This window comes from Protopterus annectens, chromosome 9.part0 (assembly GCF_019279795.1).
Source record: "Protopterus annectens isolate FY-2018-M chromosome 9.part0, PAN1.0, whole genome shotgun sequence".
Taxonomy (NCBI): domain Eukaryota; kingdom Metazoa; phylum Chordata; order Ceratodontiformes; family Protopteridae; genus Protopterus; species Protopterus annectens.
In genome coordinates, this window is record NC_056743.1 from 399,770,341 (window position 1) to 399,785,391 (window position 15,051).

Here is a 15,051-nt window from a genome sequence, read left to right on the forward strand (position 1 = left end):
TCAAGAAAGAATGGATTTCTTAATCCGTTTTCAAGTTGAAGCTCACAAGGTTGAAGCTGATGCCATAACATTTGTTTTCATGTATATGATGATGGTATTTGTAGGAAACCTAGCTTGTTTTGACTTTGAGGAACTAAATGACTATTAAGTTAGGGGTTAGTATCTGTTTTTTGCAGACACAAGCATCATGACATTGCACTCACTGTAGCTAAGAAGTGCAAAATTGGACAAAAGATGCAGGTGGACATTCCTTGAAACAAATACTGGTAAACGTCAAGATAGATAAAAACCTAGAACTTGAGCAAAGAGCATTTGTTTTTGCAGTTTTTAGCCCTGTATTGTATAATGCTGCTGCTGGTGGTGGTGGTGGGTAATGGTAGTGTTTGTGGACCACTTTGTCACATAATGGTGTAAGAAAGAAAACTGGGTTAAAGGCAAAGTGTTATAGTAAGGCAATGATTGTATTAAGGTAAGGCTCATGCCAACACATTTTCTGTAGTCCAGTAGGTCTGTATTGAGAAAACCAAATGTGTTAGAATACACACAGTTCTTATCGCAGTACTACTGCAGTTTGTTTCGTGCTACTCCGGGTTATATCAAAAGGATTTCTTTTGTTTTTTTGTATGTGACTCCAGACTTGTAGCTGGATATTTTTCAAATTTTACAAAATAGTTTCAACTGAATTGTGCACGCAGAAATTACAAATTTTGAATAAGATGTATTCTGATATCTTGTACATTCAGATCTGAAAGCACTTTGTTTGAATTCCTTCTCTGAATCCTGTTTCCTTTTTGGTACTTCACAGGTTGAACGAGACTTTGAGAGGGAGTATGGAAAGCTCCAACAGTAAGTGATTTGAAGTTTGTTGTTGATGGGATTGAAAAGCTCTGAAAGATCATCCATGTGTGGGTCACTGCTTGTATTACAAAGCTGTATACATTCGTCTGGCTGACTGCTTCAAATCTGTGTGGCACATTTTTTAAGTGGTTATTTTTCCTTGCATTTGTTTTCTTACTTGTTTTAGTGAACTGAGTTAGGCTATTTCTATTAAAATGATGTACAGTTTTACAGTGTTTAAAAAAAGTCCTCTGCAAATTAAGATAGTGACTGATCGCGTACAAGAAAGCTGTATTCCTGCAGATGTGCCGAGTTTTCTCATTTCCAGTCATACATTCAGCTTTATGCTTGCTGTCTGAATGCATTCAGGTGAAGAAGGAAGAGGTCATTGGAATAAAAAGAAGTTGCTGGTGTTTAGGAAGTTATTTGGGGAAATTTACAGCAGAGTTAAAATACCAGAAACTCAGATTAGTAGTATTACTTTGGTTCCTGTAAATTTACCTAGACTGTAAATATCAATCTGTTTCTATTAACTTTTTCTTTTTTTTGGTTTAGTTTTTTCTTTATGATTAGATATCTTAAACAGCTTGCATATAAAAAATGTACTAATAACATAGTATTTGAGGAGTGTGATGAAAAGCCTGAATTATTAATTTATTTATTTTTATTTTACATTTGTTTACAGGGCTAGTCCAACTGGATACATGCCCATTTTCAGTAGAGGCCCGGGGAGATAAGCTCCAAGATTAAACTAATGTAACAGGAATACAAAGCAATACAGCAACATAAAACTAATACATGTTAAAAATACAAATAGAGTAAAGCTGCAGGCTAACATAGCAGAACTAGCATCAAGGAGAATAGGCACTAAAAATGCTAAAAAAAATGATTACATACATTATTGCTGTAAGCTAGCATAGAATGAACAACATCAATAGAAAAACATGAATGCAGGTTTTGGCAATGCAGTAATTTGAGAAGCATATATCCGAGGTATATAGTTTGACATTTGTTCTACAGAAGAGTGGAGATGAGATGAGAGGCTCTAAGTAATTATTATGCCTATTTAGAACTTTACACATGTAACATGGGTGGCATTGATACAAAAACTGACAATGAAAGTGCCAGGAGCAGGATTAGGGTTTTAGAAATGTACAAAGTAAGTTACATGTAATAAGAAAGAAATAAAAAACTACAATATTAACTAAGAGGAGGCTGTATTTGCCCAGTAGTGGATTATAGAAGGGGAAAAAGCAGTATACTCTACAGTTAGTGTTAATCTGGGTTAGTCCATGGGCATAACCATTGTGCTTTGAGGTGTAGTTTTAGTTAGTACTTGGAGTGGTAATGATGAATGTAATTGTAGGCTGCTGGGGAGTCTGTTCCAAAACTTACCCACGGAATTAGAGAAGAGGGAGTGCCCTGCTTTATTAAGGGATTTCTGCATGGTTACTTGTAATTTATTTGCTGAGCGAAGGGTAGTAAAATTTCTATAAGGAGAGACTATGCTACTAAGACTAGGAGTATTGTTGGTATGAAAGAGAATCTTATGGGTAATTGTAAGTTCCTGAAATAGTAGCTGGTTTTGGAGTTCTAGCCAACCTAGCTGTTTGAGATTTAAACAGTGATGGGTTCTATATGGTGAACCCATTGCAAATCTGGCATTGTTGTTGTAGGAAGTTACCAGTTTGTTTGTTTTGGAAAGATTTGTATAAATAGATGAAGCATAGAGGAGGGTAGAGATCAGGTGGGTATGTGCGATGGTGGTTCTGGCTTCAGGGGTAAGGAAGGATTTTATCCTATAAAGTGAGCCAAGTTTCCTGTTAACAGTTTTAATAGTAGTGTTAATATGTGTGTCAAAGTTAAGATTTTGATCAATTGTTAAGCCTAAGAGCTTGGTGGTCAGGTGTAATAATAGTACCATTGCTAGATTTAACAATAAGATCAATAGAGGGGGACTTCAGTATGGGAGTAAATATCAGTAATTTAGTTTTTTTGGCATTTAGTAGGAGGCAACGTTGCAAAAAACATTTTTCAACTGAGTTAAATACTGTCTGGGTAATGGTTTGGAGCTCAGCAGATGAGGTGGCAGAACACACTAGTGTGGAATCATCTGCATATACAGGTAGCTTGAGGAATATTTAAGCTGTAGGTCGTTGATGAAAATAGAGAAAAGGAGAGGTCCCAGGATGAAGCCTCTTAGCAGCTGTGATGGAGTGTGAGACAGCAGTGTTAGTCTCCTTCAGTGTAGTGATAGTTCATTTAGTTTGCTTATATTTGGAGGGGAGGGAGATGAGGGGGTGAGGACCAAATCTGGTATCAACAATTCGTGATGTCACTACATAACTTGGCATTTAGCCAGAGTGAAATAAGCTAAGGGGTGACACTTCTGTTCATATAAATAATGCTTCTAAATTATTGATGCCAAACCCCTGTATCTGCATTGAGGATTTGTGTTTTGCATAATTGCATCTGTGTAATTTGTATGTATTTTCTGTTGCAGCCTATAAATACTATTCGTATGTCTCAGGCTGTTATTTAGATAAGGGGACAGCATTAGTACAGTAACAGAAACTTTCTGGTGAGGGCAGTACTCACTGTACTGAGGTTGCTGCCACCCTTAGATACAAGTTACTATAGCTCTTTTTCTGTGACCGGAAGTTATCTTTTTCAGTTTGCTTTGTAAATTCTGAAACCTAAAATTGAAGCTTTAGTGGTTCTAAGTGACTATGTTTGTTGACTTTCTCACCGTGGTTGTGTACAAATAGATGGCAGTAGAACTGTCATTTGTATTCTGTGTGTGGATTTATTCAGAGGGGACCTCTGCCTGGTCTGTAAAAGTCTGCATTGAATGGACTGCCGAGGGAAGGGTGGCTAGCTAGACTGGCGAGCCTATTACTTAACTAGATGTCAGTAAAAAAAAAAACATGATCGGTGCATTATACAGTACCTTCCAAGATTATGGGATAAGTTTCTGCTAAAACATTACTGGTGCATTGTATAGTACCTTCCAAGATTATGGGATAAGTTTCTGCTAAAACGTGATCGGTGCATTGTACAGCACCTTCCAAGATTATCGGATAAGTTTCTGCTTATTCATTAACTTCATCTGAATTAATCTTGAGGTATGTATAGGAAATAGAAAATGTATTTATTTGTTTGTTTGTTAACCAGATGAGTGGGCTGGTACAACAAGACTTTTCACCCACAACTATGACTACGCAATAAATACAAATGAAAAGACAAGCAGAATTAACAAGTACATACTGTTGTAAATTAATAACATTGATAGAACTGTATGCAAACTATAATGCTGTCTACAGTGAAACAGAATAGCATACAAAATGTTGTCCAAATGATGTACAAGGCTATAAGCTAGGTATGGCAGTATATTAACTTACAGTAAGCCTATTCCTATGTATTTTAACTAATATCCCTAAAGCAATAGCATTTAAACTTTTCATTCAGATGTTGAAATTTCATGGCGGTCGAGTTTCTTAAAGGCCATTAGATTGCCAGCTTGACAATATAAATTGTGAACTGTAGATGTTCTTCGTGTTTCACTGTTGCAGTCATCACATTTGGGTTATCCCTGCCAGGGTAGCCCTCAGTCGTCCTGAATACCAGAGGCTTAGTATTTCTGCATCGGTTGCAGTCACTCCAGGACTGACGTCAGGTCATCAGTGTTGTAAATTAAGGCAGCCGATGCCATTACATCAGTCTTTCTTGCCAAGGAGCCCGAAGTAGAAGCAGTTCGCACGAGTGCCTGTTGGCCGCTACCTGAGTTTTTTGTTTCCGAAATTGAAGTTGAAGTGTTCTAAAGCTAAGTACCCCATTGGGGATCCTTTTTTCTTGCTCTAACCGATGTCGGAAAAAGTTAACAATTGTCTCGCCTGTGGAAAGCAAATACCACACACAGATTTTCATTTCTACTGCATCACTTGCATAGGCCCAGACCACGACATCCCCCGCTGTCGCTTTTATGCTCTGTTCAGTGCCAGAACTATATGTCATCGGGCCCTTATTGTAGCTAGATATTTTTGCTCTCAGTCCTCTAATTCCAATATGGCTTCGGTAAGCCATCTGACTGCAGATCTTCTGAAAAAATGTAAAGCTAAAGACAGACAGGACCGCACAGGTCCAAAACTGCCCATGATGCTTCCGTTAAGCTAGTCGTCAGTTCTCCGGTCCTCAGTGTGGCACTTTTGCAGCCCCTGATGCCCGCTTCTGTAGATTCGGAGGCCACTACCGAGACCCTTTCAGAGTCTAGTATGCAGCGAGACTCTTCATCAACTAAGGATCCTGTGGATGTCTCTACTTTGGATGGGTCTGGAGCTGCTGAGCAGGCACCAGCTTCTGAGGAAGTACTTCGCACTATCGATTCTCGACACAGACCAACAACTACTTTTGTGTCTACTGTTCTTTCGAAAGCTACCGAGTTTAGAAGGCCCAGGGTACGAACCACACCCAGGAAACCGACCCAATCTCAGGCAGCTGCTTCCTTGCCTCAGTCTCAGATGCTTAAAATGGTGGAAGACCTTTTAATGCTTATCAGGGGAAGCCAGGCTTATCCCTTCCAAAAGAAAGCGATTTGTCCCCAGTAGTTTTATCTGAACAGGATTCCAATGACTCTGATGGATCTTGTGAAGATATGCAACCCCTCTTAGCTTATGAGGATTCTGATGCAGAGTAATCCATCCCTTCAGCCTCTCCACCCGAGGACTTTTCCTTTGGGGAAACCTTACATACCTTAAGGGAACATTTCCAATGGTAATGTCAGGACTACCCTCAGTCAAAAAAGAGACTCAGGGAACTCCTAGATCTTCCACAACACAGACCTCTCGTCATTCCTCCTGTATTGGTTGTTGTGGATGATGTTTTTATGGAATCCAGTTTGATTCCTGAAACCCTCCCTAGTGCTCCCAGGAAACCAGACAGGTACTATAGAGTCCCCGACTCTCATAAATTTCTATTAAAAAATCCTACTGCTGACCCCAAGGTTCTCTCTCAAGGACTTAAAGGAATTAAAGCAACTTCTGCTAAGAATCCCACCCCCTCAGATAAGGATTCCTGAGCATTAGACCGATGGGGTATAAAAAGTATACACCTCTGCTACTGTTGCTATTAGAGCACTAAATTGTCAGTTCCATATGCTGCAATATCAGCAACATACCATGGAACTCCTCAAACAAAAAAAATCTTCCTTTCCTGCTTGTGCAGAAAATAGAGTAACAAGAGTTAATGCATTCTGCAAGTCAAGTAACTAAGCACACCTTACAATGTGGTTTTGACGCGATAGAAGCATCTTGCAGGGCAGCAGTCACTGGTTCTGTTCTTAGAAGGCATGTTTGGCTAAAGGAACAGCCCTTGCCAGACCATGTCAAATGCAAATTATTGGACGCACCACTGCACAAAGACAACTTATTTGGCACCAAGGCAGAGGTGGTCTTAAAAAAGATGGAAGAAAAAGCTGAATCTGTGCAGACAGTTAAAGACTTGCAGGTCCAGCCACCGAGGTTCAGTAGGTATTGCCCCTCCAAGCACTGGTCCTTTCCTGACCCCTCCAGGTCAGCTCAGCCAAGACTCCGGGGAAGCAGGCCCCCCAGACAGCCCCAGGGAATGCAGAGATCTAAGGAATGGAGTTCCTCCTCTTCAAAACCAGGGAGTGCTAAGCTACCCCCTTATGGTAAGAACTCACAATGACTTCATGCTTCCACCCCCCACCCACCCACCTGCTCTTGCCACTAGGAGGAAAACTCTCCTTCCACACAAGCACATGGGCCACCATTACCAACGACCGCTGGGTCCTCAACATAGTGTCCCAGGGATGCAAAATTTATTTCCACACACTACCAACCCCAAAAGGGTTCCCAGATCTTCCCCCAAACCAGTGGGCAGAGGCCAAATAGCAAGTCCTTTCCCTGCTCTCAATGAGGGCAATAGAGCATGTTCCTGCAGAACAGGTAGGGCAAGGTTTCTACTCCAGACTCTTCCTAGTACCCAGAATAGAGGGCACCTGGCGCCCCATCCTCAATCTATCCATCCTAAACACTTTCCTGGTGTGATACCAAAATTCAAAATGCTCATCCTTCAGCAACTTCTACCTATGCTCTCCAAGGATGCTTGGATAGCCAAGTGAATAAAAAACCAAACTGAAAGCAAGAGGAGCTTGCATCTTCTGTGACAATATGAGGTAGTGCCAGCTATGCCAGAGAGTGTATGGGAGTGGATGTGTAACATATGCCAGTATAGCTAGCTGGAGTTTTGCAAAGAATTATGTCATTTGTATATGAAACTGATTTGTACAGGTGCTTGTGTTAAAAATGTACTAACAGTGGGTCCTGCTGGACAGAAAAGAAATACACCTGTATGTCAGACTGTGTTTTATTTGTTGAAATGAATATATTGTAACAGAGGAATACTGGAAGATAATGGGTTAATCTCAGTCCAGGCAACTTTGAAAAAAAATAGTCTGAAATTTATTTAAATAGTTTAGGCCATAAAGATTGTATTTTACAGTTTCTGACTGCAGCCAGAGACAAAATGTCTGTGAAAACCAGGGCTAGGAATCCTACTGTATTGTCCTTAGGGGTGAACTAATTGCTACCCTGGAAGGGTGCAAGTTTTTGAAATGGTTTTATAGCTTCCAGATGCTATAACACATCTTAGCAAAGCTCTATGTGTGTGTGTATTAGTAGTATGACACACGTGCTAGATTTTGGTTCAGTTTCTAGTAAAGGGGATAGTGTGGGAACCAAAAGTCAGGTGACCAGATGTATGTGATTTATTTTTGTAATCCAGCATTGAAATGATGTTTTTAATACTAGATAAGACAGAAGTCTCAGGGCAGTCTGTTTTTGAAACCTGACAAAGAAGGACCACTCACCTACATCATCTTGCCTTACTGTAGTAAGTGAACTAGGGGACAGTAATTCTTTAGATCACTCAGGAAAATATAGCGAGATTAGTTAAGTATTGTTTTATCTGCGTGAATCTTTCCATCAGTGTTATTTTTAAGATTTCCTGTGATTGAAACTCTGGTGTTTATTGTAAATAGATATTTAGTATTTGCATGTTCTTTTATTAAATATATTTAACCTTTTCATTGTGGCTGGTCATTTAGAGAAAACTTTAACCTTTGAGAGTACTTGTATTTATTTGGTACAGTGTCCACTCTTGAAAGCCTTCTGTTTGGTCATAATACTACCATTTGTATAAGTGTTAATTTTACTAAGTATATAATGGATACCCTGGTAAGAGCTTTAGAGTAGCTGGCTTTGGAGTGTTCTGGTGGTAGTATCTATCTTGTAGTCTGGGCAGAGGGGCATAGCTCGTAAATCTGTGCCAACCTTTCTCAGTTCTGTGTGTCTGTTTTTGTGTGAAAATCAAGTCTGAGTGTGTTTGTCAGCTACTTGGGGCAGGGGCAAAGAGCACTGGTTTCACAGAGAGGGTGGTGGAAGACTTGGCTTGGAACACTCAGCTGAGAACTCATCTCTACAGCTGTGTCACTGGGGTGTCTTATGCCCTGTCGAGAGAGAGGGAAATCCAGCCCCAGGACTTGAGTGTGCTCCCTGTGTGCTCTTAAGGGAAATTGTGTTTGGTGCAGAGAGCTGCATCTGGAATACTGTGCATATCTATTTTTGTTCCAAGTAAAGGTCCCTCACTGATGTCAGTGGTGAGGACTGAGGCTCCTTGATTACTGGCCTGAGGAGAACTTTTTGGTTGAGTTATGTAATACTATAAAGGAGATGTGGTTGAGATATGTGGGGGGTTGTTTCCCTTTTTTGCCCTGCTTCATCTGTTAAAGTGCGAAGATGTTTGAGTTCAGTGGATAGCCATTCCGTTTGGTAGGTTTATAAAGCCTTGTGGATAAGTGGGAAGAGTTTGTCTTGCAGCTGGTGTATAACATTGATTAGGCTTACAGCTATGGTATTATGGTCATCTAAGGAGAGTAAATGATTCCAGTTGTGGGCTGGGAGAATGTTTCTGTGTTTGTCAATATTCATGCTAAACTGGTTTCTGAGGGTTTTTAATATTGGTGGTAGGTTTATAGGATGGTTGATTGTAAAAATGATTGGGTAGTTGCTTAGTGATGGCGGCAGAATTTTTATGTTGGCAATGGAGTTTGGTATGTTTGTAATAGGTCACATGTAGAGTGCTTGGAGGGTCTGAGGCTAGGTCTTGTTGGCTCTTTTATGAGTTGAAGGAGACCTGGGTCTGCTAAGAAGTTTATCTGAATTTATTTAAAGAAGAAGGGTGTGGTAGATAGGCTGTAACGATCAGTAGTGGCTTGGTATTGTGAGCTGGAAATTTTAGAAGAATCCATTTAGGAGTCTAGTCTAATGAGGAGTCTCCCATGGCACTGCCTTTTCGGTTTAGGTTAATGTTCTTCATCTCACATTGCTGCAGTCATAACTTGTGGGTAGTCCGCTGTCCTCGGTCGGCCCGAATACCAAAGTATTAGGCTGGCGTCGGTCATGGTCGCCCAGATCTGACGTCAGTACGCCTTGGTATTAAAGCGCATGACCGACGTCATATCCCCAGTCTTTCTTGCCGCATGGTCCGAAGCAGAAACAGCGTTTGCAAGTGCCGTTCGGCGTCCTGAAATTTTCGTATTCTGAGTTTCGGACCGAATCCAAGTTGGCTAAGTACCCGGTTGGGAAATATTTTTGTCTTTTCTTGCCTCAGTTAAATCCGGATGTCAGAAAAAGTGAATAATTGTATTTCTTGTGGGAAACAGATACCTCATAGGGATTACCACTCTCTCTGTATTCCTTGCTTGGGGCCTGAGCATGACGTAGTCGGGTGTCGCTTTTGTGCTAAATTTAATAAGCGCACCATTAAACGTAGGTTAGATTGTGCTAGGCTTGTCTTCGGTAAGCGGTGTAATTACAATATGCCGTCGGATCCTCTGACGCCCGCTACCGCTAAGAAGCGTAAGGAGAAATCGTTAAAATCCAAGCAGGATGAGTCGTCCGTTCCGGACACCGGTTCTTTAGAAACCACGGTGGAATCTGTGGATCCAGCCGAGGTTTCAGTTGAGTCTCAGGGGGAACCTTTAATTTTGCAGGATGTGGCCTCTCAGGAGTCGGGTCAGGCTGAGGGGGCCTCTCAGGTTGCTGTAATCCCTTCTTTACATAAGGTGGTTAGGCCTTCTCCCTCTGTCTCTAAGGTACCTTCCAAGGCCAGACCTGGTTTGTCTTCCTCTGGCGTCAGTCCTAGTTCTGCAGGTTCTGTACCTAAAAAACACATGCTTAAAATGGCAGAAGATTTGATTTCCTTGATCAGAGGTTCTATGCCCCCTCCAGATAAGAGGCCTAGGGTGGAGCCAGAGGTGGAAGGATTGGAACATTCTTCAGATTACTCAGAGTCTTCGGCTGAGGACATTCAGGAATTTCTCCCTTATTCTGATTCAGACGCAGAGGATTCTAGTCCTTCTGCTTCCCCTCCAGAGGATTTTTCTTTTTCAGAAACCCTGCATTCTATGAGGGAACATTTTAAATGGGAAGGTCAGGATTTTTCAGATTCCCGAAAGAGGCTTAGGGAATTCTTATTTTTACCACAACATAGGCCCTTGGCTATACCTCCTGTTTTGGATGTTGTTCAGGATGTTTTCTCTGAGGCTTCCCTTAATCCAGACTCTTTGCCTCCTGCACCAGTCAAGCCAGACAGGTATTACAGGGTGCCAGAGGCTCATAAATATTTGTATAAGAGCCCTAGGGCTGACCCAGAAACTATTAGCCAGGGACCTAAGGGTGTCAGGGCTTCTGTTGTAAAGAATCCAGTTCCTATGGATAAAGACTCCAGAGCTTTGGATAGGTGGGGTAAAAAAGTGTATACCTCTTCCACTCTTGCAATGAGGGCTTTGAATTGCCAGTTTCATATGCTGAAGTACCATAATTTTCTCCTTAGTCAGTTGAAATCTAAGGTAGATGCTTTAGCAGAGGGCTTAGAGTGTAAAGAATTACAGGATTTAGTTCATGCCTCTGATCAGGTGGGTAAGCATTCTTTGCAGTGTGGTTTTGATGCTTTACAGGCCTCTTCCAGGGGGGCTGCCACTGGATCAGTTATTTGTAGGCACGCCTGGCTTAAGGATCAGAACTTGTCAGAGCATGTTAAAGCTCGAATTTTGGATGCTCCCCTTCAGTCTGAAGTTTTGTTTGGTTCTCCTGTGGAGTCAGTCTTAAAGAAAATGGAAGACAAAGCTAAGTCTATGCAGACTGTTAAGGATTTTTTGCAGGTGCAGCCCCCTAAGTTTAGCAGAAATTGGCCTACTAAGGGATGGGCTTACCCTTCTTCTGATTTACAGTCTAGGGGCAGATCTAGACGTGGTAGGGGCAGAGCTCATGCACAGGGTTCTTTAGGCCTAGGGCGTGGAGTTCCCCTGCACAGTCTACAGGTGAGGGCAGGGGCCAGTCCTTTCGTAAACAGACCCAATGACCTGCATCTTCAGCTGCCCGATCCTTCCTGTCTGGCAGCTCCTCTGGGAGGAAAGTTGGCACTTTTCAGGCAAAATTGGCTTTTAGTCACCCAGGACAAATGGGTGTTGGACATTATAAACCGAGGCTACAAGTTTTATTTCCACATTGCCCCCTTTCAAAGGCATGCCAGACGTTCCTCCTCAGCAAAGGGTAGAGGCTCACAAACAGATTTCTTTACTTCTACAAATGGGGGCTATCCAGCAGGTCCCTCCTTCAGAAGTGGGCCTAGGATTTTATTCTCGCCTGTTTCTTGTACCAAAGAAAGGAAACACTTGGAGGCCAATTCTGGATTTGTCTATTCTCAACACATACCTGGACATTCCAAAATTCAAAATGTTGACTTTGCAACAACTTCTGCCTCTGCTAGGCAAAGATCACTGGATGGTAACTCTGGATCTCAAGGAGGCTTATCTTCATATTCCTATCAGGCCCAGCTGCAGGAGATTCCTGCGTTTTCGGGCTGGGACTTTACATTATCAGTTCTCTGCATTGCCCTTTGGCTTATCTACTGCGCCCAGATTGCCCTTTGGCTTATCTACTGCGCCCAGGGTGTTCACAAAAGTTCTGGCTCCGGTAATAGCCTTCTTAAGGTTAAGAGGAATACAAATTTATCCTTATTTGGACGATTGCCTGATTCTTGCTCAAGACAAAGACAAGCTACTTCAACATCTTCAGTATGTTATGGCAGTGTTAAGGTGCCTAGGGTATTCTGTGAACGAAATAAAGTCCAGTCTAGTACCCTCTCAGGACATGTGCTTTCTGGGTGTGAGACTGAATACAGCCTCTCAGATGGCGTTTTTGACCCCGGACAAGCAAAGAAATCTTTCCCAGTACTTCCAACAATTGTCTCTCCTGTCCAGGCTGACTGCAAGGACAGTCCTTCAAGCCTTGGGGTTCATGGCATCTTGTATTCTGGTGCTTCCTAATGCCAAACTGCATATGAGGAGGCTACAATGGTATCTCAAAAGTGTGTGGACTCAACACTGCCACGATTTGGACACTGTCATTCAGATAATACCTTGCATTCAAAAGGAATTTTTGTGGTGGGCTCAGGAATGTCACCTAAACAAGGAACTCTCTGTGACCCGACCAGAGGCGAGTCAGATCTTAACGACAGATGCCTCAGACAAGGCTTGGGGAGCACACCTCAATGGAAAATGGGTTCAAGACACGTGGCCTGCCAGACTTCAACATTTGCATATCAACATGAAGGAGATGTTAGCAGTCCAATTTGCTTTGATGGCTTTCAAGGATCTACTTCAACCAGGACACGTGTTGATTCAAACAGACAACACAACTGTCATGTGGTACATCAACAAGCAAGGGGGAACCCATTTGTACCCTCTTTGCAGGCAGGCTATGATTTTGTGGGAGACTGCTCTCAGTTTGCACCTCACTCTTCAGGCAAGGTTTCTGCCAGGAGCACAGAACTCCTTAGCAGATGTTTTGAGCAGACAGATGGTGGATCCCCACGAGTGGAAATTGGATCCTCATGTATTTCGACAGTTGACAGTGCTTTGGGGGACTCCAGACATAGATCTGTTCGCTTCTCCACTAAATTTCCAGCTGCCAAAGTTTTGCACAAAGCTGTTTCATCCAAAAGCTTGGAAAGTGGATGCTCTATCATTCAGTTGGAAAAATCTTCACGTCTATGCTTTTCCTCCTCTGCCTCTCCTTCCCAGAGTGCTCTTGAAGGTCAGACAGGACAAGCCCTCCATGATTCTAATAGCTCCAGATTGGCCACGTCAGCACTGGTACCCTCTGCTGAGGAGTTTAGTACGGGAGCCTCCTTGGCCTTTGCCATCAATTCCACACCTTGTGTCCCAGGCAGGCAATCATTTCCTCAACGTCAGGATACAGTCTCTGCATCTGACAGCCTGGCATATTCTGTTTTAGACCCTGGAGGGTCGCAGCTTCCTCAACAAGTTTTGGATGTTATTTTGGAGGCCAGACGGCCTAGTACAAGGAAAGTTTATGCTGATAAATGGAGGAGATTTTTTATTTGGAGCCAAGCAAAGAGCTTTGATGTTTCAGTACCTAATTTGAGTGTTTCTCTTCAGTATCTTACAGAATTGCTAGACAAAGGTTTGTCTTTCTCCTCTGTAAAAGTTCATGCTGCAGCCATTTCTGCTCACTATGACTGTGACCCACCATGATTCTCTCATCCTTTATTTAAGCAATTTCTTAGAGGGGCAAAGAACATAAGACCCCCACGTAGAGCTCCTACTCCTTCCTGGGATCTCAATTTTGTGTTGGAGAAACTCACTTTACCTCCTTTTGAACCTGCAGCTACATCTGAGTTGAAGTTTTTGTCTTGGAAGACTGCTTTTTTGTTGGCCATTACGTCTGCTAGAAGGGTATCTGAATTACAGGCTCTAATGGCAGTTGAGCCCTTCCTGATTTTTCATAAGGATAGGGTATCTCTACGTACTAACCCTACTTTTATGCCTAAAGTTGTTTCAAATGTGGCCCTGAACCAATCTATTCATCTGCCTACATTTTATGCTGATCCCCAAAATAAAGGGGAAAAGATTTTGCACTCTTTGGATATTCACAGGCAGTTGCGTTACTATTTGAGCAGAACGAAAGAGTTCAGACAGTCTCAACAGTTGTTTGTTTCTTTTGCATTGGGATCTCAGGGGAGACCTGTTTCTAAACAAACTATTTCTAAGTGGATTGGCCATTGTATTGCTTTTTGTTATTCTCATCATGGTAAGGAGATTCCGGCTGGAATCAGACCTCATTCCACTAGAGCTACTGCCACTTCTACTGCTTTTTTAAGGGGTGTAGCTACTAAAGATATTTTAGAAGCAGCTACTTGGAGTTCAGTGCACACTTTTTCTAAACATTACCATCTCCCTCTTTACTCCAAAGCTAGGGCTGGGTTTGCCACTGCAGTTTTACAGGGCATGTTAGCATCTCCCAATGCTTTATAATTTTGCCAACCTCCCTTTACCTTTGCTTTGAGATTCTACCCACAAGTTATGACTGCAGCAATGTGAGATGAAGAACATAGTACAGTTTTGTACCTACCATAAATGTAGATGTTCGAAGATCCACATTGCTGCAGTCCAATTTACCCTCCCTCCTTCCCCACTGTAGTTTGGGGTGGTTGTGTGTTTTGGGTTGTAACTATTGTTTGTTCATGGGTGGTTGGATGTTTCTCTGTTTTTTGGCTATGGCCTTTCTTTTTAGGGCCTTCTGACATCTGGGGCAAGAAAGACTGGGGATATGACGTCGGTCATGCGCTTTAATACCAAGGCGTACTGACGTCAGATCTGGGCGACCATGACCGCCAGCCTAATACTTTGGTATTCGGGCCGACCGAGTACAGCGGACTACCCACAAGTTATGACTGCAGCAATGTGTATCTTCGAACATCTACATTTATGGTAGGTACAAAACTGTACTTTTCTGTTCATAGAGAGCCTCCACCAGATTGTTTACCTAGTCTGGCATAGTTGACATGCTTGTGGGAGGAGTTTTGTTTGACCCATGATTCTTTGACTGCCAGAATGTCTGTATTGTGCTGTGAGGTAAAAGCATTTATGGTGGTCTAGCTTGTTTCTGATGCTATGGACATTTAGGGGGGAGCAGGCATTGTAGGGCTAGAGTCTGATTTTGTTGTGAAAGAAAGGGAGCTGTTGAGCCTGGGTTGGGTTTAGTGCTACTCTTTAGGAAGATAGTCTGAAGGAGGTCTTTGGTGTTTTTAGGGAGAAAGAAGTATGTTTGA

General features: G+C 42.2%; 1 protein-coding gene across 1 annotated transcript in view; it reads left to right on the forward strand.

The window, feature by feature from the left end:
* BIN3 (bridging integrator 3) overlaps window positions 1-15,051 on the forward strand; it is a 2,343,840-nt gene that overhangs the window by 565,080 nt on the left and 1,763,709 nt on the right. Inside the window, exon 3 of the mRNA XM_044082933.1 lies at window positions 806-846. Coding sequence (XP_043938868.1) covers window positions 806-846 — 41 coding nt within the window. The remainder of the gene's footprint in view (window positions 1-805; window positions 847-15,051) is intronic.